Source organism: Eretmochelys imbricata, chromosome 1 (assembly GCF_965152235.1).
Source record: "Eretmochelys imbricata isolate rEreImb1 chromosome 1, rEreImb1.hap1, whole genome shotgun sequence".
Taxonomy (NCBI): Eukaryota; Metazoa; Chordata; order Testudines; family Cheloniidae; genus Eretmochelys; species Eretmochelys imbricata.
In genome coordinates, this window is record NC_135572.1 from 141,822,454 (window position 1) to 141,846,977 (window position 24,524).

At 42.1% G+C, this 24,524-nt stretch overlaps 1 protein-coding gene across 4 annotated transcripts in view; it reads right to left on the bottom strand.

Moving 5' to 3' along the window:
- The window catches only part of RPS6KA3 (ribosomal protein S6 kinase A3), a 126,569-nt gene that overhangs the window by 65,213 nt on the left and 36,832 nt on the right, over positions 1-24,524 (bottom strand). For all 4 annotated transcript variants that reach the window (XR_013346108.1, XM_077816665.1, XM_077816655.1 and 1 more), the window contains exons 4-7: positions 21,635-21,716; positions 17,247-17,327; positions 16,088-16,167; positions 835-941 (exon numbers count right to left, since the gene is read on the bottom strand). Coding sequence is in view for 3 of the 4 variants with exons in the window: in XM_077816665.1 (XP_077672791.1) it covers positions 835-941; positions 16,088-16,167; positions 17,247-17,327; positions 21,635-21,716 (350 nt within the window). In the remaining variant the exon portion in view is untranslated. The remainder of the gene's footprint in view (positions 1-834; positions 942-16,087; positions 16,168-17,246; positions 17,328-21,634; positions 21,717-24,524) is intronic.

The window sequence follows — 24,524 nt, forward strand, 5'->3', positions numbered from 1 at the left end:
TCTCTGAGTGAGGCAAGGATGATTGGGTTATTGAGATGGACATCTGAATTGGCATCCCAAAACCTTACAATTTCAGTAGTCACTCATGCCAGTTCAGCATGACAAACAGAAACCCATTAAGTTGCGGACCGAGTCACTCACTCAATCAGTTTAAGATAGGTCAAAATTTCTATTTTAAATTACTGGACTTGACAATATTGCTTTAAATCATGACTTCCATTTTCCGCCTCACTGCAATTTACATTGAAAGCTAGACATGGACAGTTTTTTCTACCATTAGTTTTCAAATAGGTTTTGTAAGAGTGCATAGGCTCAAACGTAACCTTAAATCTTGTACTATGCATTTTTTTAAAACTTCAGCCCTTCTTTGAAAAAATCTGTTTCATACAATAAAGGCTGCAATATTGATCAAACATACACCTGATGGACACAACAACAAATCAAGGCCACTGTTCCTCTGCATATTGACTGTGTGATCAAGAGTATGCTGTGCTCCATTCCGCTTTTTAAAGTACCTGGAAATCATGGGCTATGTATATTTCAGTATTTCTTTTCTCACAGAAGTGCAGCTGTCAGGGAGTGCCCAACAGGGCTACATATGTCCAATATCTGGCATACCAACCTTGTGCCAGCTGCTTATTTTCCTACTTGAAACATTATCACACTTTTTTTTAAAGCAACTTTCACTGGTTAGCTTAGAGAGTCACTAATTTTAAATGGCTAATAGTTATAAAGATAATAATGCTTAGCATTTATATAATGGTTTACATTGTTGAACTGCTATATAAAATATTAACTAATTCATACATTGCATTTACTAAAATGGATTCTTACTTCTCTGGTTTTAGGTCCCTGTATATTATTCCAAGACTATGTAGGTGGTCTAAAGCAAGTGCTAATTCAGCCAAGTAGAATTTGACATCTTCTTCTGTGAACATCACCTGAAAAAGCAAAATAAGAGATTTTTAAAAAATCCTCCATGCTAAGGGAAAACCACAAAAAGCATCAACTGAATGAGCCATTTGTATATATGCACTGTTCTTGTAGCAATGTTGGTCCCAGGATATTAGAGAGACAAAGTGTGCGAGATAACATCTTTCATTGGACCAACTTCTGTTGGTGAGAGAGGAGCTTTTGAGCTTACACACAGCTCTGTGAGCTGAAGAAAAGCTCTCTGTGTAAGCTTGAAAGTTGGTCTCTCTTACCAACACAAGTTGGTCTAATTAAAGATATTACCTCACCTACCTTGTGTCTCTGTCTCCCATATAAACAATCACATCTCTTAAGGGCTAGGGCTGTCTTTTCTACATTGCTGGCATGTGTATGTGGAGTGGATGTGAACTCTTGGATCTGTGTACTCTTATTTTTTCCACATTTCTAAAAGCTTGTGCTGTGAACTACAGCTGGTCAGCTAACAGAGAAACTGATCTGTCAAACAAATTATTCACTGAAAAATGGCAAACTTTTAAAATAGTTAATGCAATAAATAGTATGTGACTAACTCTGATATGTGCTCTCCAAATTACATCTCCTTCCCTACACTACTGGCATCATAACTGTGCGCTCAGTCTCTACTGGCCCTAGGAGGAGGAGGAATTACAAAGTCCACTTTTGAGCTCTGCCTCCCGGCCATTAACCTAAAAGCAATAGGCCATGGGTTTACATGGATGACTGAGAGCAGTGTTCTGAAGAATTAAAGGACATGGTGTTTAAAAAAGTCTAATAATGGTCCAGTCCAACTCCCCCTGATGTCAATGGAGTCTTTCTTTTGACTTTAATGAGAGTTGAGCCACATCTCAAGGCCACGATTCAACACACTAGTTAAACACATGGCTAGCTTTAAGCATGCAACTAATCCAATGACAACTGTGGAACTACTCTTGCTCAAAGTTAAGCACGTGCTTAAGTAACTTGCTGATTCAGGGCCTTCATAAATATCTTCTGTAGAGGGCACAATAGAAACTGGATTATATAAAATGCTGACCTCTCTCCTGTGTTAACCCAGAATGCTTTCAGCAGCAAACCATTCTCAAAATGCGTAGGATAATCATGTCTAGTGCGAGGAGGGAGAGAAGACTGGAGTTTGGAGGTGTGCTGCTGACAATTGAAAGACCAGAGAACAGGAGAAAGGGAGACCCAGAGACAGCCCCCAGCACGAGCAGAAGTACCCCCAGAGAAGGAGGGGAGATTGATCCAATAGAATCAGGCCAGATAGGCCCACACGCAAGTGTTTTGAGCAGGACCAAGCCTATGACCCGCTTTATGCAAACGTGAGCGAGGAGGTAGTAGAGGTAAATGGCGTGCCAGTAGAAGGGAAAAACAAAGGCCCAGGGCCATACTATATAATCAAACAGGGTCTGTTGTATGGGGTAATGCCAATACGGGGCAAAGTAGAACAACTCCTCTTGGTGCCATGAAAGTACACAAGGGCCATATTAGAGTTACCTCTCAGTCATTGGTTTGGGGGCAGATCTAGGAGCAGATAAGACCCTGGATAGAGAGTCCTAAGGAGGTTCTACTGGTCAGGGGTATGGGCAGAAGTCCAGCGCTATTGCACCTCCTGCCCAGAGTGCAAGCTGCATAGCCCTCGACCTCAGTTAAGGGCCCCATTGGTACCCCTGCCTGTAATTTAAGTCCCTTTTGAAAGGACAGCCATGGATCTACGGGGCCAACTAGAAAGATAGGCCCGGGGCCACTGAAGCATACTCGTCATCCTGGACTACGCTACACGGTACCCAGAAGCCATTCCTCTAAGAAACCCCACGTCCAAGGCCATGGCAAAATAACTGATCCAGGTTTTTGCTAGGGTAGGAATCCCTAAGGAGATCCTGACAGATCAAGGGACTCCCTTCATGTCGAGAGTGATGAAAGACTTATGTACCCTGCTCTGCAACCAAGCCTTGTGGACTTCGGTCTATCATCCCCAAACAGATCGTCTGGTCGAGCGATTTAATCACACTCTCAAAAGCATGATCCAAAAGGTGGTGGCCCACGATGGAAAAGACTGGGATACCCTCCTACAGTCCCTGATGTTTGCGATACAAGAAGTTCCCCAGGCATCTACTGGATCCTTTTGAGCTACTGTACGGATGCCACTCACGTGGCATATTAGACATCACAAAGGAGGAATGGGAGGAACAACCCAACCCAGGGAAGAAAGAACTTCATCTCACATGTGGTCCAGATGAGAGAACAAATAGCCCAAGTGACCACCATAGTACGAAAACATTTGGAGAAAGCACAAGAGGCCCAGCGAACCTACTACAATTGTTGGGCAAAATCATGGAAATTTCAACCAGGAAAACGGGTGCTGGTGCACACAACAGAAAGCAAGCTCCTGGCCAGCTGGCGTGGACCACATGAGATCGTGGAAGCTGTTGGGGAGGTGAATTATAAGGTGAAGCAGCCAGATTGCCAAAGGCCTGAGCAGATCTACCATGTCAATTTACTGAAACCCTGGCTCAATCAGGAGTCGTGCCTGGCTGTCCTGCTGGCTCCATCCCAGGCAGATGGCCCACGAAAGGATATTCCCCAAATTAGCCCCAGAACCAAAGCAGGTCGTCGAGATGATCCAGCGGAATGTGTTCTCCACACAACCAGGCCATACAACGCTGATCCAACACCACATCACCACCTGTCCTGGAGCAAGGGTGACGATAAAACCATATCGCATACCAGAGGCAAAAAGAAAAGAAATTAGGGCAGAAGTAAGGAAGATGCTGAACTTGGGGTGGCTGAGGAATCCCACAGCCAGTGGTCCAGCTGAACTCTCTTGGTCCCCAAGCCTGACACCACCCTCAGGTTTTGTAATGACTTCTGGAAGTTAAAACGAGGTATCCCAATTTGATGCCTACCCAATACCATGTATTGATGAGCTGGTGGATCAGTTAGGCAAGGCCCGATACTTGACCACCTTGGACTTAACAAAAGGCTATTGAGAATGCCAAGGAAAAAACCCGCCTTCTCTTCATCTGATGGCCTCTTCCAATATATCATCCTCCCTTTTGGGCTCCATAGAGCCCCCCGCAACTTTACAACAACTGATGGACAGATTACTTTGACCCCATGCCAAGTATGCTGCTGCCTATTTGGACGATGTGGTAATCCATAGCCCTGACTGGGAGATGCACCTGGGGAAGTGGAAGCGGAAGCGGTACTAGATGCTCTTAGACAGGCTGGCCTCACTGCTAACCCATCCAAACGCGCAATAGGGCTAGCCAAGGCCAGATACCTCAGGTAGTCAGAAGGGGCCTGGTGAAACCCCAATGGAACAAAGTGGAGGCAACACAGGAATTGCCCCCCTGATCCGCAAGAAACAAGTCAGAGCGTTTTTAGGGATAGTGGGGTACTATTGCTGGTTCATCCCTCATTTCACCACGAGGGCAGCGCCTCTGACAGACCTGATAAGAGCTTGGGGCCTGGAGATACTTAAGTGGACCTGAGGTCGGCCCTTCGCAGTCATCCAGAGCTCAGCGCCCCAGATTTCAAGAAGGAATTCATCCTACAGACACCTCGGAGGTAGGACTTGGGGCCCTCCTTTCACAGATGGTAGGGGATGAGGAGCACTTTACCTCAGCTGGAAGCTCCTACCCAGGGAGCAACGGTATGCCGTAGTAGAAAAGGAATGCCTAGCAGTGAAATGGGCCATAGACATTTTACGGAACTACCTACTTGGGTGGCGGTTCACCCTTATGATGGACCACACCCGACTCCAATGGATGCACACAACCAAAGAGGTGGTGGGGGTTGAAAAAGGGAATATGTGATACAGCAGGGTGTGAGGCTTTGGAAAGAAAGTTTATAGGTTGATTGAAATGAAAATTGGATACCACCTTTGATAGAAACTTGGTGCAGAGGCAGGGAAACTTGGTCTTTAGGGAACATGGTAAAAGAGGGGTCAGTCATTAGGGCCCCCAATTCTCCTACCCTTCTCACGGAAGTAACAGCTACCAAGAAAGTGACCTTCCTGGAAAGGACAGGGAACAAAGCCAGAGATTCCAAGGACAATTTCATTAATGTCAAGAGGATGTGGTTGAGGTCCCATTGGTGAGTGATAGGTTGAATGGGTGGATAAGTTCTGAAGAGGCCTTTCCAAAACCTGGTAGTCAATGGGAGAGTAAACACAGAACATCCTTACACAGAGGGGTGAACCTTCATGGAATTGAGTGCAAGGCCTGATGTCTTAAGGGACAGAAACTAGGCTAACAGAAGGGGAACGTGTCCTCTGGAGCGAGACCCCTCTGCCTGGCCCAGAAGGTGAAACGCTTCTACTTGGCCTGATAGGAGCACCTCGTGGAATCTTTTCTGCTACTTGAGAGGATGTCTTGTACTACTGACAAACAATCCCAATCTAGTGAAAATGTCCATACAAAAACCAAACTCGGGAGGTGAAGTGTTTGCGTATGGGGATGCCTGATCCTGCTGAAATGTTGCATGAGCACTTCTGGGAAAGCTAGCAGCAGAAGTGGGGGATTCACTGACATGCAGAGAAGTGGGGAAACCAGAACTGGCAAGGCCAGAATGGGGTTATCAGAATAACCATGACACTTTCCTACTGGATCTTGTGGAGGACACGCGGCACCAGTGGTAGTGGGGGAAAGGTGTAACTGATCTGGTCTGATCAGCGGGTTACAAGGGACTCCTTCTGGAGCAGTATGTGATGCATTTGCTGTTGCTGTAGGTGGCAAACAGATCCCTGATTGGAGTCCCTTGTAGGTTGAAAAAGTCACTGGCTATGGTGTGGTGTTCCCATTCGTTGTTGGTCATGAATTTCCTGCTGAAAGAATCTGCAAACACATTTTGAGGCCCTGGAAGACAGGCTGCCAACAACAGGATCCTTGTGGGCACTGCACCAGTCCCACACCTGGAGCACTTCTACATGAAGTGTCGATGACTGCATACTCCCTGTTTGTTGATGTAATAAATTGTTTAGTGTTGTCTGACATAATCAGAACACGATGGGAGAAATGAGCGACATGCCCGCCGTACTGCTCAAAGCTCCAGAATGTTGATGTGCATTTTGGATTCCCAACTGGTCCAAGTCCCTGTGTCATGTGCTCGCCCATGTGGGCGCCCATCTGGCAAGTGATGCATCTGTGATGATTGTCGTATCCGTGGAAAATGGAAGACTACCCAAGTGCAGACCTAACCCAGATCTGTCCACCATTAGAGGGAGGAGAGTACATAGAATCATAGAATATCAGGGTTGGAAGGGACCTCAGGAGGTCATCTAGTCCAACCCCCTGCTCAAAGCAGGACCAATCCCCAACTAAATCATCCCAGACAGGGTTTTGTCAAGTCTGACCTTAAAAACTTCTAAGGAAGGAGATTCCACCACCTCCCTAGGTAACACATTCCAGTGTTTCACCACTCTCCTAGTGAAAAAGTTTTTCCTAATATCCAACCTAAACCTCCCCCACTGCAACTTGAGACCGTTACTCCTCGTTCTGTCATCTGCTACCACTGAGAACGGTCTAGATCCATCCTTTTTGAAAACCCCTTTCAGGTAGCTGAAAGCAGCTACCAAATCCCCCCTCATTCTTCTCTTCCGCAGACTAAACAATCCCAGTTCCCTCAGCCTCTCCTCATAACTCATGTGTTCCAGTCCCCTAATCATTTTTGTTGCCCTCCTCTGGACTCTTTCCAATTTTTCCACATCCTTCTTGTAGTGTGGGGCCCAAAACTGGACACAGTACTCCAGATGAGGCCTCACCAATGTTGAATAGAGGGGAACGATCACGTCCTTCGATCTGCTGGCAATGCCCCTACTTATACATTCCAAAATGCCATTGGCCTTCTTGGCAAAAGGGCACACTGTCGACTCATATCCAGCTTCTCGTCCGCTGTAACCCCTAGGTCCTTTTCTACAGAACTACTACCAAGCCATTTGGTCCCTAGTCTGTAGAGGTGCATGGGATTCTTCCGTCCTAAATGCAGGACTCTGCACTTGTCCTTGTTGAACCTCAGATTTCTTTTGGCCCAATCTTCTAATTTGTCTAGGGCCCTCTGTATCCAATCCCTACCCTCCAGTGTATTTACCTCTCCTCCCAGTTTAGTGTCACCTGCAAACTTGCTGAGGGTGCAATCCACACCATCCTCCAGATCATTTATGAAGATATTGAACAAAACCGGCCCCAGGATTGACCCTTGGGGCACTCCACTTGATACCAGCTGCCAACTAGACATGGAGCCATTGATCCGTTGAGCCCGACAGTCTAGCCAGCTTTCTATCCACCTTATAGTCCATTCATCCAGCCCATACTTCTTTAACTTGCAGGCAAGAATACTGTGAGAGACCGTCTCAAAAACTTTGCTGAAGTCAAGGAACAACACGTCCACTGCTTTTCACTCATCCACAGAGCCAGTTATCTTGTCATAGAAGGCAATTAGATTAGTCAGGCATGACTTGCCCTTGGTGAATCCATGCTGACTGCTCCTGATCACTTTCCTCTCCTCTAAGTGCTTCAGAATTGATTCCTTGAGGACCTGCTCCATGATTTTTCCAGGGACTGAGGTGAGGCTGACTGGCCTGTAGTTCCCAGGATCATCCTTCTTCCCTTTTTTAAAGATGGGCACTACATTAGCCTTTTTCCAGTCATCCGGGACCTCCCCCAATCACCATGAGTTTTCAAAGATAATGGCCAATGGCTCTGCAATCACATCCGCCAACTCCTTTAGCATTCTCAGATGCAGCGCATCCGGCCCCATGGACTTGTGCTCGTCCAGCTTTTCTAAATAGTCCCGAACCACTTCTTTCTTCACAGAGGGCTGGTCACCTTCTCCCCATGCTGGGCTGCCCAGTCCAGCAGTCTGGGAGCTGACCTTGTTCGTGAAGACAGAGGCAAAAAAAGCATTGAGTACATTAGCTTTTTCCACATCCTCTGTCAGTAGGTTGCCTCCCTCCTTCAGTAAGGCGCCCACACTTCTCTTGACCTTCTTGTTGTTGCTAACATAGCTGAAGAAACCCTTATTACTCTTAACATCTCTTGCTAGCTGCAACTCCAGGTGTGATTTGGCCTTCCTGATTTCACTCTTGCATGCCCAAGAAATATTTTTATATTCTTCCCTGGTCATTTGTGCAATCTTCCACTTCTTGTAACCTCCTTTTTTGTGTTTAAGATCAGCAAGAATTTCACTGTTACGCCAGACTGGTCGCCTGCCATATTTACTATTCTTTCTACACATCGGGATGGCTTGTCCCTGTAAACTCAATAAGGATTCTTTAAAATACAGCCAGCTCTCCTGGACTCCTTTCCCCCTCATGTTATTCTCCCAGGGGATCCTGCCCATCAGTTCCCTGAGGTTGTCAAAGTCTGTTTTTCTGAAGTCCAGGGTCCGTATTCTGCTGCTTTCCTTTCTTCCTTGTGTCAGGATCCTGAACTTGACCATCTCATGGTCACTGCCTCCCAGTTCCCATCCACTTTAGCTTCCCCTACTAATTCTTCCCGGTTTGTGAGCAGCAGGTCAAGAAGAGCTCTGCCCCTAGTTGGTTCCTCCAGCACTTGCACCAGGAAATTGTCCCCTACCCTTTCCAAAAACTTCCTGGATTGTCTGTGCATCGCTGTATTGCTCTCCCAGCAGATATCAGGGTGTCTGAAGTCTCCCATAAGAACCAGGGCCTGCGATCTAGTAACTTCCATTAGTTTCCAGAAGAAAGCCTCGTCCACCTCATCCTTCTCGTCCGGTAGTCTATAGCAGACTCCCACCACAACTTCACCCTTGTTGCTCACACTTCTAAACTTAATCCAGAGACACTCAGATTTTTCTGCAGTTTCATACCGGAGCTCTGAGCAGTCATACTGCTCTCTTACATACAATGCAACTCCCCCACCTTTTCTGCCCTGCCTGTCCTTCCTGAACAGTTTATATCCATCCATGACAGTACTCCAGTCATGTGAGTCATCCCACCAAGTCTCTGTTATTCCAATCACATCATAATTCCTTGACTGTGCCAGGACTTCCAGTTCTCCCTGCTTGTTTCCCAGGCTTCTTGCATTTGTGTATAGGCACTTGAGATAACTTGCTGTTTGTCCTGCTTTCTTAGTATGAGGCAGGAGCCCTCCCCTCTCGCGCTCTCCTGCTCGTGCTTCCTCCCAGTATCCCATTGGAGAGAACTGTCAGCTGGAGGTCTATGGTTTGTTGTGTGAGAGAACAGACATTCTGGAGCCACCGCTGGTGCTGATGACCAAAGGCGGTAATGTACATGCAAGTTGCCATGTGGCTCAAAAGGAAAAGGCAATTCCTGACTGGGATAGGAGGACTGGTGACCACTGTGGCAGTCAGTCCCTTGGTAGATAGGGACATGCAGAAATTTCATAGATGAATGCCCAAACGAATTCTAGGAGTCTAAAGTAGATTTTTCGATGTTTACACTCACCCCCTGGGAGAAGAGGAGTATGAGCAGCATGGAGGTCAAGGATCAAGCCTTCCCCCTGGATCATGCTGCTAAGAGCCAGTTGTTGAGATATGGGAATATAATGACCCCTAAATGCCTCAGGTGGGCTGCTACTACAGAGAAAACCTTGGTAAAGACCCATGGAGCAGTGGTTTATCCAAACAATAAGACCCTCTATTGGAAGAGCTGAAGGCCAACTGTAAAACTTTAAGAACATTCTGTGGGTTGGATGGATGTCTACGTGAAAACAGGTGTCCTGCATATCAAGAGCTGTAAACTACATGCCTTTTTCTAGTGAAGGGATGATGGCTGCTAAGGTGACCATACGAAACTTCTGTTTGCGTATGAACCGACTCAGATGACGGAGGTCAAAGACTGGTCTCCATCATCCCTTCTTCTTGGGTATCAGGAAATAAATGGACTAAAATCCTGCGCCCTGATAGGTCAGAGGAATGGGTTATATCACTCCACTTGGCAGTAGGAAATCCACCTCTAGGATGAGGATCCTGTTTTGAGAGTGGTCCCTAAGGCGGGATTGGGGCAGGGATAAGGTACTGTTGTGAACATGATTGTATAGCCATGTCTAATGACATCCAGGACCCACTTGACCATTGTTATGACGCTCCAAACTGGTAAAGAGAGTGCCAGATGCACTCCCCCAAAGGGGGTGGATTGGGTGTACAATGGGAGGCAAAGTGGTTGGTGGCTCTCTAGATGCACAGAAATAATTGCAAAAAGAAAAAGAGTACTTGTGGCACCTTAGAGACTAACCAATTTATTTGAGCATAAGCTTTCGTGAGCTACAGCCCACTTCATCGGATGCATACTGTGGAAAGTGTAGAAGATCTTTTTATATACACACAAAGCATGAAAAAATACTTCGTCCCACCCCATTCTCCTGCTGCTAATAGCGTATCTAAAGTGATCACTCTCCTTACAATGTGTATGATAATCAAGTTGGGCCATTTCCAGCACAAATCCAGGGTTTAACAAGAACGTCGGGGGTGGGCGGTAAGGAAAAAACAGGCCAGTCCTTGCCTACAGACAGCCCCCCAACCTGAAGCAAATACTCACCAGCAACCACACACCACACAACAGTACCACTAACCCAGGAACCTATCCTTGCAACAAAGCCCGTTGCCAACTGTGCCCACATATCTATTCAGGGGGACACCATCACAGGGCCTAATAACATCAGCCACACTATCAGAGGCTCGTTCACCTGCACATCCACCAATGTGATATATGCCATCGTGTGCCAGCAATGCCCCTCTGCCATGTACATTGGTCAAACTGGACAGTCTCTACGTAAAAGAATAAATGGACACAAATCAGATGTCAAGAATTATAACATTCATAAACCAGTCGGAGAACACTTCAATCTCTTTGGTCACGTGATTACAGACATGAAAGTTGTGATAATACAACAAAAAAACTTCAAATCCAGACTCCAGCGAGAAATTGTTGAATTGGAATTCATTTGCAAATTTGATACAATTAACTTAGGCTTGAATAGAGACTGGGAGTGGCTAAGTCATTATGCAAGGTAACCTATTTCCCCTTGTTTTTTCCTACCCCACCCCCCCAGACGTTCTTGTTAAACCCTGGATTTGTGCTGGAAATGGCCCACCTTGATTATCATACACATTGTAAGGAGAGTGGTCATTTTAGATAAGCTATTAGCAGCAGGAGAATGGGGTGGGAGGAGGTATTTTTTCATGCTGTGTGTGTATATAAAAAGATCTTCTACACTTTCCACAGTATGCATCCGATGAAGTGAGCTGTAGCTCACGAAAGCTTATGCTCAAATAAACTGGTTAGTCTCTAAGGTGCCACAAGTACTCCTTTTCTTTTTGCAAATACAGACTAACATGGCTGTTACTCTGAAACAGAAATAATCGTTTGTGATGCATGTGATGTTGAAAACTGTGACAACGGACCTGAAGATGGGATCTTTGAGTCTTCTGCTGCTGATGAGGAGGTTTGTAGGGCTGTTGATGGAAGAACTGAGGAGCTCTGAACCACTGTGCAGGTGGTGGACGGAAGAACTTCCACTTGGGTGCTGGCATGTAGATGCCTACGGATCATAGAATGACTTTGGAATCCTTGAGGGAGTGGAGGGAATCGTTGGTCTTCTGATTGAAGACATGTAACTCATCGAAAGGAAGTTCCTCTATAGCATTCTGAACGTCCCTGGGAAAACCAGATGAATACACCCATGATTCCCTCCTCATGAGAGCCCCATGGTCATTGTGTGAGAAGCTGCTCCAGTCCATCGTGGAAGAAGCAGATGCTAAGTCCTCATGACCAACTTCTCAAAGATAGCCTGGAAGTGGACACAGTCCTGCTGAGAAAGCTTGTCTGCAAAGTCTGCCAACTTGCCATAGTTAAGAAAGTCATATTTAGCTAAAAGCGCCTGCTAATTGGAAATTCGAAATTGAAGGCTATCAGACAAGAAGACCTTGTGCCCCAGAAGATTTGGTTGTTTGCCCTCCTTGTCTGCTGGGGTGAAGCAAGGGTGCTGCTACCTGACTCACGCTGTTGCTGTTTGTATCACTAGAGAATTAAGTGATTCACAGTGTGTGTGAGAGAACAGAAACTCAGACTCCTTAGCTGGAATGCAATACCTCTTCTCTGCCCCCTTGGGAGTGGGTGCACAAGTGTCTGGGGTGTGCCAGACAGTTCAAACAAGTTCAAGAAGCAAGACTCAAGTGAGGTAGGTCTGGGGTAGAAGAGCATACTTCCCTAGGTGCTGACTGTAGAGGAAGCTGTGCAGACCTTCCTTCACCCAAAGCAAGACGTTCATGGGGTCCAACCTCCCTGGTGTCAGTGGCCCACACTCTGCAGTCAGAAGTGGAGGGAGAATGGATGACTGCTTTGGGACCAATAGTCCCCTTGACTTAAGGGGTGCTGACTTGGAAGTCGTGAATGACTTGGTGGATGGAACCAGCAGATCCAAAGATTTGTGTGACTTCTTGTGCCTGAGAGTCTTGGAACGCACTGCTTCTCTGTGGCTGGAACTCATTGCATCATGCTTCTTGGGCCTTACTGCCATGCTTAGGCGCATGCTTCCTTGCCTCATGACTAGACCCCGGCATGGGGAGTACTGGTGGTACTGGACTCAATCTCTGAGGTCGGAGACATGCTCCTGGGTTTCTCAGGTCGATGTGAAGAGGGTGGTTTCTTGGCTGTATCCAACTGTGGCTTCATGGCAACCTCCATGAGGTGCTTCTTGAAGCAGAGAGCCCAGTCTTTCTGAGCTCAGCTTGAGAAGGAGAGGCACATACCGAACCTGGATGAAATGTGAGCTTCTTCCAAGCAGTACAGGCAGCATTGGTTCTCATCATTGACCGAGAATGAACATGGGCAGGAGGCACAGACCTTGAACACTGGTGTTTTCAGCATAATCCAGTACCCAAGTTTGGGTGCTGAGGTGTGGGAATCAGAGAAACAGTCCCCACAGTCTCTTAATTCCTAAAAACTGGCACTAAGACTAAAACTACTGAAAAAACTAAGTACAATTCTAAACACACTTCCCCCCACCCCCCCCAAGTGCGTCAGAGGAGGACGAGAGGACACTAGCAGTTCCGACTCAGACCATTTGGTGGTGAGAAGGAACTGAGGGTTCAGTCGGTCTGCCCTACATTTTATTATCTTGGATGAAACCATGAGATAGAGCAAGGTGACATGTGTGGACCAAAAAAAACCACTAGTAGTTGCAAATTCTCCAACTCTGGCTGTACGGCACATGCATATAACCCTCAGTGGAATACAACACAGACCATCACTTGAAGAACATGTATTATGCTGGCATCACAGAGATTTGGAAACCCTGTAAAAGAAAGTGAGGCAGTGTGTGTGCCCCCTTGTGGATCTGAACATTTGGGCCCAAGACTATAACAGGGCTTTAGAGGTACAAATGCACTAAACTCGAGACAAGGAGAGAGAGACATTCTAAACAAGAGGGATGGCAAGCAAGAAGTGTAAATATGAAGAGGCAGTATACTCAAAGAACTGTTACTAGTGAGTGACTTTTGAGATAAACGTCCATTAGTGCGAATAGCTAGAGAAAAACAACAGTCAATACAATCCCCAAGAAGGAAACTGAGATCTAATAAAACATAATTGCAGAACTACTCCCCAGTAGATGGCAAATCAAAAGAACAATGCTGTATGAAAGCGTGAGTAAAATGTCATGCAGCAGTACTACAGATTAGATTAGGCAAATACACCAATAACTTACAGTAATGAGCCTTAAGTCTCTCTGGGAATCTCAATGAACTTGATCCACTTGACACACAACACATTTGTGGGAAACAGATTTAAATCCCAAATAGGGCCAGCTCCCATACTGGTGAAAACATTAACCAAGACCTTTAGAATTTCTGTATATGTGGAGTGGCTGAAGTTGGAAAAGCCACTAGCAGGAAGGTGATATACTGAGATGCCAGCAAGGAGCATGTAAATTGAGGACAGATGCTCAAAGTTTTCAATTATAGCCAAGGGCCCAAGTAAGTGGAACAAGCTGAACCTACAGTAGCTTGCAGGAACTGTATTGTAGACCGGGGCTCTCGACCTTTTTTTCTGAGGCCCCCCAAACATGCTATGAAAATTCCATGGCCCACCTGTGCCAAGGTAACTGGTTTTCTGCATGTAAGCGCCAGGGCCAGCGTTAGGGGGTAGCAAGCAGGACAATTGCCCAGGGCCCCCATTAGTGGCATAACGAGGTGGAAAAAACAGGGAGAGTGGAGATAAAAAAAAGAAGGTGCCACCCCTGGTACTCACCCGGCGGCACTCGAGGTCTTCAGCAGCACTTCGGTGTCGGGTCCTGCACTTGCTCCGGTCTTCAGCAGCATTGTGGTGGTGGTCCTTCAGTGCCCAAGACCGGAGCGAGTGCAGGACCCGACACCGAAGTGCTGCTGAAGACCCGGAGTGCCACCGGATGAGTACCAGGGTGTGGCACCTTTTTATATCCCCACTCCCCCGACCCACCACAGAAGACCCGGAGCACCGCTGGGTGAGTAAAAATTTAAAAAGGTGCCAAAGAATGAAAAAGGCGCCACTTCTGCTCGGTGGGGGAGCGGCCACTGCCCCGCTCCCTCCCTAGCTACACTACTGGGCCCCATGCCAAAGGGGACACCGCGAAGCTAAGTTGCTCAGGCTTCTGCTTCAGCCCTAAGTGGCAGGGCTCAGGGCCCCCAGCAGTGGGACTTCAGCTTTCTGCCCAGGGCCCAAGCAAGTTTAACACTGGTACTGCTTGGCGGACCCCCTGAAACCTGCTCACAGCCCCCCAGGGGCCCCCAGACCTCTGGTTGAGAATCACAGTTTTAGACTCTTTCAGAAAAGATGAAGTGTTTGGCAGATGGGAGGTAAAATTGGGACTGTTGGCCACCAGAAAGACATGAAACATGATTAGGGATTGTGGTATAAATATAACAACAATGTTTCTGCACACGATTGGCAACAGCTGTGTAGCTGTGGCAGCATGGGTAGCAGCAAGGGCTAGCCTCCTGAGTACATATCCAGGATACTGGGCATGGTTGTTGATAGACTGTTGATCTACATTTACATCAGCCATATGAAGAAGAAGAATCTAGCTATGATCTAGCTAGATCAAGCTACATTCTTCTTCTTCATATGGCTGATGTAAATGTAGATCAATAATTATAATTTTACATTCAGATGGTTAAGCCAGATAATTGAGTCTGGAGTAGTAGAGTGTACTGCTGTGATGCCTCCTTCGTATTTGTGAATTGGGCATCAAGTTGTTATATGTTCCATGGTGTTCTGGGTGACCACAGCTGCACACTGGAGATCTTTAATTTTCCATTTGTGCAGCAAATATCCGCATCTACCATGGTTTGCGCAAATATGATTTAGGGTTGCCCATGAGCTTCATGGGAGATCAAAGCCAGTGATCTTCTGTGGTGGATCTTTCACAAGGTGTTTATTTGTGACTTCCTGTGAACTCCATTTGGCTTTCCAAGCTTCATCAGGGTTGAAGTTGCATTGTTGAAGGTTACCTATACAAGCTACAATCACACCTCTTGATCACAGTGTAGTCAGACAGACATCACTGCATCAGTTACATTTGGCTCATGTTTGGAAAGTTATCTTCATGACCATAAGGGCTAAAAATGTGTGTGTGTGTGTTTTTTTTTTTTTTTTTTTTTTTTTTAAAGCTTAGGATAAGGATTACGAATCTTGCTCACCTAAAGTTTATAAAATGCACAGCACTTTTGGGAGGGAGGCTAATAATAATACAGATCCATTTAGCAGAAATATAGATGTCAATAAATACACTCAAACTACTACAATAGATATTCTCCCTGTATAATCATATTTCTACAGCGCTGTATACTTTGTGAGGCAAGTTATTTAAACAGGTTGGTGGGGTATATGAGAAAGCACAAGAGCAATATGGGAAATCTAATTGCTGAAGTGTACCTTGGGAGTAACCAATTAACAACATTCTTATGACAGCACTCTTTCAAAGCTAAAACAAACAAACAAAAACAAAAACCTCCTGAAGAGCATGGATAGAAATATATGTTTATTTCTAAGATCTGTTTAAAGAAAACCACATTTTTAATAATTAAGAACATGAAGGTAAATTCTCCTGATATACCTCCCCGACACAGATCAGTGGAAGACCACAATTAACCATATGTTTAATGTGAAAAAAATTGTTACCTCTTTGGATAAGCGTGTAAACAAGTCTCCTCCCCTGAGAAAATCCAAAATAAGGTATAGCTTTCCTTCTGTTTGAAAAGCTGAAAAAGACCCATTAAAAACAATTTCGATAAGTAGCTAATTCATACTTTTACCTATGACCAGAAGAATATGTTTACCAGAATTTACCATTGTTCCCATTACCAAAACAACCTGACTTTCTCTCTCCTAGTCACTTGAATTAAATAAATTCTACCTTTAAACAAATCAGTGTCATGTCAGAAGAAAAAAAAATAAAGGCAGATCACCAATAAACTTTATGCCACTGAAAATGTAGCTTGGCTAGTCAGCATTCCTTTTCCAAATATTGATAATAAAAGTCAGATTTAAGTGAGCATGCTAATACATTTAACGTACATCATGTAAGTAAGTGTTATGAGATATTCAACCTAATACAGAGATGTATTACACTGTACTGTAATCACATGGAAACAGGACTGACAAAACACTGAAGAATACACTGTAGGGAATGATATTAAAGGGGCACTATCAACTTAAGAACCAAAAAAAATCACTTCTGTCTGAACATTTTGTAGCAACTATTGTTACAAATAAAACTTTGCATTGCTATAACTGAAAGATCAGAAAATATATTTTTCTCTATTTTTACAGTTTACTACGTATAGTTAACAGAATATTGAATAGAGTCATTTTCACTCCTTCCTCTAAATAACTGAGTTGCCACTGAAATCAGTAAGAGTATTTCTACTGACTTTGACGGGAATGGGACTAGGCACTTTTGTACATGTTAGTCTTTATAGAACAATCAGGGATGAAAAATATTTTAAAAACAGAAAAGTGTGATAGACAGGTGTACAAACTGAAATCTTTTTTTTAAAAATACCAGCTAGATTAAATTGACATACGTTCATCTTATAAAGGGATGGACTAAAGTCCCAGTTTCTACAAAGACTTACTCATGTGCTTAACTTTATGCACTCAAAATTGTAAAATTGATTTTAGGGCAACTATTCAAAGTGTGTAAAGCTAAGTTTGTGCAATAAACTTTCGCAGGATTGGGGTGTAGATGACCAACTCTAATTTCTGATTCTTTGCACAGATATTTGAATTGTTGTCACCACAGTGACATGCAAATAAGATTTCATCTTTTATAACTCACCATAGTGTAACTTGACAATAAAAGGATGATTAACTTCCACTAAGATGTCACGTTCCATTTTTGTCCGAACACGATCTCGAACTACAACATGAACACAAACTATAATTCATATCGAGAACAGACTGTTCCTTACATTTCCCTAATTTACTTCTCCTTGTATATTTTTAGTTTAATTATTACAACGCTATGCCATTCAATAACATCCATGCAGAGACAAATTTGTGAGACTGTGTGGAGAACCTACTTCACTATACATTGTTTCCTGAAAATCTCACTAAAAACTGGGACTTGCTCAAGTCTCAAGTTGTTGCTACTTGAAACCTGGAGAAAAAATTAAAAATCTGTAACCAAGAACTCCAACAGCACTATACTCTGATCTACACACTTTTTTGTACTGTAACTATATCAGTTTAGAAACAGAGTTAAAGTGGTACAACCCACTGGTGTGAATGCAGGTTTACTGTACAAAGTGTATTTTATAAGCAGCTTAATAATAAACTATATTGATAGAAGTAGCTTTAAACTGATATAAGCTGAACAGAAATCATCTTTTTATTTGGATTTTTACAAACTACAATCAAAGGATATCCATCCAACGCTATGGCACCATTGAGACTCTTAAAAACACATATGTCAATCTAGGCTATCAGTTTACTCCTGAATATACTGCAAACACTAAAAGGTTGAAATTTATTATAACAATGCATTCTGGCTGCTGTAGTTGCATTTCCCTGAAGGTTCTCTCCTATAGATAGGAGGTGATAAAGCATGTAAACTGCCTACAGTTAGCAAGCAGTCTTTAAAGGGTACTAATGCCTCTGACTCTGGATTAAGAAAATAGTTGACTGAAAGAAACCAAGATGGAAACAATATAAAATGTCTTAGGCAAACCAACCATTTTTTTTTAAATGCAGGGGACATTAAATCTCAAAACAAATTATTACTGAGTTGTCATCAGTATTCAAAATGGATTAATTTCACAGAAGGGAATAATTTATTTACATGTAACTCTGCTTGTCCTAAGACGTAAGTTGTAACAGAATCAGATTCTTGAGTCTTAAGGTTCAAGCACAATGTTTTGAGTATTGTGGCATCCTCTATAGCAAGTCCTTGCCCTTTAGGTCGTGGAATCCCCAGGCCTCAGATGCTGGCAGAGGCAAAAAACAAGGCAACATCTTTGGTCAGAAGACACTATTGTATTGGTACTTTAAATCATAAGGTTAAAGGTGCATCAAAGGTCTCGATTATATACAAATATTGCACTGGATTAACTAAATCAGTCTAAGAAGGCAGTTTAATTACATCAATGCAACCCATTTATGTAGTATCTTGGTTTTCCTGTCAGTTCTGGGCAATGTCTGAAGGCCAAGGACCCATCTGTGTCAATGCTTCATGCTTGTGAGGCACTGCAATTACAAGATGTATGAAGGCCCGAGTCTTAACTCCTAAAGAGATCTACAAGACCTCTCCCAATGTGCAGTCCCCCACTTCCCAGGGGACAACGCAGTGTCTTTAGCCGATGCCTATTACTCACAGGCAGTGCTTTCTAGTGTCTTAAAACACACTCTAGAATCTACTGGATCCTTTTCCTGATGATTTTTGCAGTGCTGCTGCTTCATCAAAATTCCTGCTTTTGACATAACATCTGTTCTACCGATGGAGAGAAGGCTATTACTCATTACTCACGTTCCAAAAGACCCAGTGATGCAGCATTTGAATATAACTTGCTACCCCACTCAGGGCCACAACCAAGCAGGAGTCTCAAAAATCACTGAAGTGATTTTTAATGGGAGGAAACCAATGTCTAAAAAAGGATGTAAAGAATAGGACAAAGCTGCTGGAGGCAAAGCATCTTGTACACCACAAAAGAACGGCCAATCCCCTCCAAAAATAAACAAACGAAAATATATATATATATATATATATAATCATTTAAAAACACTGAAATACATCAATTTTAATGGCCAAACTCTTGAAGGAGGATCAGTCAGTTGAGAACTCCTCTGACAGCCATAGCTGAAAATGCAATATCAGTTGAGGCACAAGCAGGGGAGAAATACACTGGACAGGGTGTTAGGATTCTCAAAAATTCTTCATCTTTGGTTTGCCTAAGACATCTGAAAGTCTTGCACTTGAAGCTTAAGACCCAAGAGCGCAAATCTGTAACAACTTATATCTCAGTCACAGACTGTCTTTAAAAGGTAGTTATATGCCATTCTAAATTTTTTCTGGAAACAAATTGTTTCAGATGCTTTGGGTCTGGGATGAAGGTAACCTGCTCCTCCTAGTAACACAAAGTAACAAAGACAAAAAGGAGAACAAATTTTTTCTTGCATTTTCTCTTCTTTGGGACCAGATAAATACTACCACCAAATCTGGGCCACTGGTGATATAACTATTCAATATGAAGTCTTCTTGATAAAAACCAAAAATCCACTGTTTTAACCAAATTTTTGTTAATGCTCCCACAGAAAACTGACAGTTTACCCCCAGGATAGCTGAGGAGAGACTGTACTTGCAGTTAGAAAAGGTACTCTGATTTTTAGGAATATTAGATTTTTTTGTTTTTCTTCCTCATGGTGTCCACAGGATAGAGTTAAGATTTTCAGGTGCCTTAGCGTGTCATTTCATTACAGATATTTAAGACAAAAAAATGCACTGATATAGGCGCCTAAATTTTTTTTTTTTTTTTAAAAAGGAACCATTTAAAAAATAATTTTAAAGCAAGCTAATTAGAGAATTTACTTATAAATTCTTAGAAAATTCCTCCTATTTTGGAGCAAGTCCTATACTTTTGGAGAGGATTTGCTGTATTCTTCATACATTAAAAAGAAGTAGTTAAATTCCTACTTTAAGCTCAAACTTTAACTATGGAACCAAATGGACCAAATGTGGGAATTTTGGTAATATATTTATGATTCCAATATGTGCCTCAGTTTCACTTTGTGCTTGGTATTGCTATGTGTGAGTGTAAAGAGCAGGAAACAGGAGGCATTTTGTCACGTAACTCTCTTGGGTGATATGAACGGATCATTTATTACTGGCTGAGACCAACCCATATCAATGGAAGGCCCTACAAAGACAAGGGAAACCCCAAGGACTGAACAACTGACATATCAATGAGAGCCTCCCAGCTTGGGTGGGTGGAGCACATATGAACTCAGGAGGAAGGCAATGGAGGGAGGTGACAGGAGGCGATAAGAACTGGGCTCAGGGATACACACAGAGCGCTCTCCTGGAATGAAGACAAAGAGACAGAGACAGGAAACCAAGATAGTTCCTACAGCATCCTGGTTCGAGGGAGCCCTGGAATTGGCCAGTATGAACTATATCTTGATGGATTGAACTTAAGGATTTCCTGATGCTATATTTCATTTCACTATGGAACCCTATTCTGTTTTGAAAAGGTTGCTTGGTGTCACTGCAAATACTTGCTGAGATGCATTGACTCCTGAAGAAGGGAAAGGTCTCCGAATAGGAGTCTTCTATCCTGTGGATCTGTGACAAGTAGAGATTCAATCATACAAAATATGGTATCTGGAAGACTATAAAATGTTAAGACTCCTATCCTTTTCCAGGGGGTCACTCTGCATGTGTGTATGGGGAGTGATTAGGGAAGAGGAAATACAATTAGCTTCCTCTTTTCTCCAAAACATATAAGCACAATCTCCTTATATATTTATTTTCCTGAATTTTTCTTTTTATAAAGTTGGTGGGTTTTGTTGTACAAAAATACTCAGTTTTATAATAAAAGAGGTATTAATGGATTTTTCAACATCACAAACTAAACGTAATTTGATCTCTTAACCTTCTCACCAAAAGGCAAGAAACTTTATCCACAAAGTTACACAGCATTTTGGAGAACAGAAATATGCCATTTAATAAGTATCTATTAACATGTCCAGGATCAAGTCAACTAACCAGAAGTAATGATGTGGCACAGCTACCTTGATGAAACATTTATTATGCCTATGCAGTGCTTCAGTAAGGGACATGGATTTTAATACTAATTACTTCAAGAAGGATTACCGAACTACATTATAATTAAGTTTGTAGTAAAAGATTTAGAAATTTCATATCTAGTGAACATGGGTTTCTGACAGGATGACAACAAACAAGTTGATCAGAACCTATCACGGAAAGAACGGTTTTCATTAAAAATTCTACAAATGTGATGCTTTCATTTATTAATCCTTTTGTGTTTATAATACAAAGATGGTACTTTTTGTCCTATTTGATGGTTTAGAATTTAAGTCAAGCATGCACATAAAAGATCTTTGTTGAACTAACTCTTTCAACAGTATCTATATTTATATTTTTGTTTGCAAAGATTAAGGTCTGGTTCATATGTACATCACTTTCCATAAATGGTTATTTTAATTACTTACCTTTCAGTGTGGCTTTTTTTAATACCTTCATTGCATAAAGCTGTCTAGCATCTGATCCTGAGATTTTTTTGACAAGAAATACCTGTATTCAAAATATTAAAAATGTTCTTAAAGGAGATAAATATAAATCAGATCAGTAAACTTTGGTATCTAATTCTATTAATAGGGATTCACAGTTGTTTTTTCAACAAAATTCTTATTTGTAGCAAATGGCACCCCCAACTCTAGTACTGACCACTTAAAATTATCTATGTTTGTTCATGATTATACAACTTGTGTTCCTAATTACAAATGTCCCTGTTTACCTACCACATTTCACCTCCCCCTAATTTTACTTGCATTTAAAAAACAAAAAATATATTGGGCCAAATTTATCCTGGTTTAACATAATTATTTCAGCAGTTACTCTAGAGATGAATTTGGTTGTGTCTGAAAAGTTGAGCTAATAAGCATTCAAAAAATAATTAAATGAAACAGCAAATTAAACATTCTGACCATTCTCTTCAGTTAAAAAAAGTTTTAAATATTTCTCTTCAAGCAGTTTCACATTTTACAGGAATTAACAGGGACATAACAAAAATGGTTATAAACAAGCTGCAGATATTACATATAATTGGGATGAGTGGAAGAGTTAATTCAGAGAGGAAAAATACGTAATGATTGCAAGTCAAACAACTGTTCATAAGTAATTAAAGACAATATATTAACCATAGTAAAAGGCTTTTAAAAATATACCAGAAAACTGTGAGAAGACAATTGTGCCCATCTACTTTGTTATACAGTTTACTGTGATTGAATGTCACATGTATTAGTAAAGTCCTTCCAGACCCAACTAAAGTGTGTTTCCTTTCCTTTTGCAGGAAAATAGGATTTCTTGAGAGGGATTATGTTTTTAATATCCTTAAACCAGTCAGATATGGAAGGGGATATATTGATTTCCACTGTAGACAAATTCTATGTTTAGTAAGAAGGAAAGCCAAATACACGAATCGTTTTATATTTGTGTTTTGGTTCACTTATGAAAAGACATAGCAGACAGATCATGGGGTAAAGGAGATTTTCCGAGTGATAATTTTAGTATATGCTATGTAATACTCAGAGTAAATCTGGAAACACAGGGTGCTCCCACGTGTTTGTGCAAGTTACCTGATAGAGGTACGAGACACTACACAGAGGTGGCACAACCGTTATGTGAATCAAGTTTTATTGTTTAGTACAGTAAATTATATGTAATAATTTTGGGCCCATCTCTCATGTACACTAAGACCTCTTTTGATGCCAGTGGATGCCAGAGAAATACAAACAGGGCTTAGTGTTAACGAGAATCAGGTCTTTGTAGTTATTATTGCCCCAAAATTACGAGTTATTACTATTTAAGAATTGCCCAGGAATTAAGGCCTTTTAAAAATGATAAATATGTCCTCCATGAGTTCTCAAAGGTAACTGTTAATGGTTCCGAGATGGTTTTCTTTATCCTGGATTACTCATCTATACCCGAATTTAGAGATTTTCATATGACGACTTAGGTAGCATTCCTTGACAAAGGAACAGGCTACAGACAAAGCATCTTTGGGGTTTGTTCCTGGTTAAGCCAAGGAATTACATATTCAGATGAACGGCAATGCTACTGCCAAAATTTATTATTATTATTATTTATTCAAATAAATTAACTTTTATTGGTGGTTTCTTAAATAATTAGAGGACAGATGGGAAAAAATACTTAGAAAGAACAAGACTGCACCTTACTTGACAGTTAGGCATAGATAGGATATCCTCATCTCTCTCCAATGAGGAATTTTATCCAGGACTGGTATAGAACTGAAGTGTAATAAGTTGTTAAAAAAATCTTGGTTTATGTTTATGATCAGCACCTAATCTGGATTCTAATACTAAGAAGGAACTGGAAAGTACTGTTGGCTCATATGATATATTTCAATCTTCCTTCACTTGATTGTGAGCCTTGTATATCACCCAAATGCAGTTTAGGTTTTAAATATTTCAGTGAGTGCGAAAGTAAATTAAAAGGTTATCTGCAAACAGGGCAATCTTGCTTGTGATGGTACCTGTTTTAATGCCCCAAACATTAAGATTATTATTGAATAAGATTGCAAGTGGTTTTATCAAAATTTCAAGGTGGATTGAAGATAAGGAACAGTTCTGTCTTGTCCAAATTTTGATGGCGGTTGTTTGGTAGAAACAACCCTGTGGGGTTACTGAATATCATTAGGGCTGTTGATTAATCACAGTTAATTCACGTGATTAACAAAAAAAAATTAACTGTGAGTAAAAAAATTAATTGCAATTAACCGCAGTTTTAATCGCACTGTTAAACAATAGAATACCAACTGAAACATTAAATATTTTGGATTTTTTCTGCATTTTCATATATATTGTATTCTGTGTTATAATTTAAATCAAAGTGTATATTATTTATGATTACAAATATTTGCACTGTAAAAATGAAACAAAAGAACTAGTATTTTTCAATTCACCTCATACAAGTACTGTAGTGCAATCTCTTATGAAAGTGCAACTTATAAATGTAGATTTTTTTTGTTACGTAACTGCACTCAAAAACAAAACAATGTAAAACTTCAGTGCCTACAAGACCATTCAGTCCTACTTCTTGTTCAGCCAATTGCTAAGACAAACAGGTTTGTTTACATTTACAGGAGAAAATGCTGTCCTCCTCTTATTTACAATGTCACCAGAAAGTGAGAACAGGCATTTGCATGGCACTTCTGTAGCCGGCATTGCAAGGTATGTGTGTGCCAGATGTGCTAAATATTTGTATGCCCCTTCATGCTTTGGCCATCATTCCAGAGGACATGCTTTCATGCTGATGACGCTCATTCAAAAAAAAAAAAAAAAAAAAGCGTTAGTTACATTT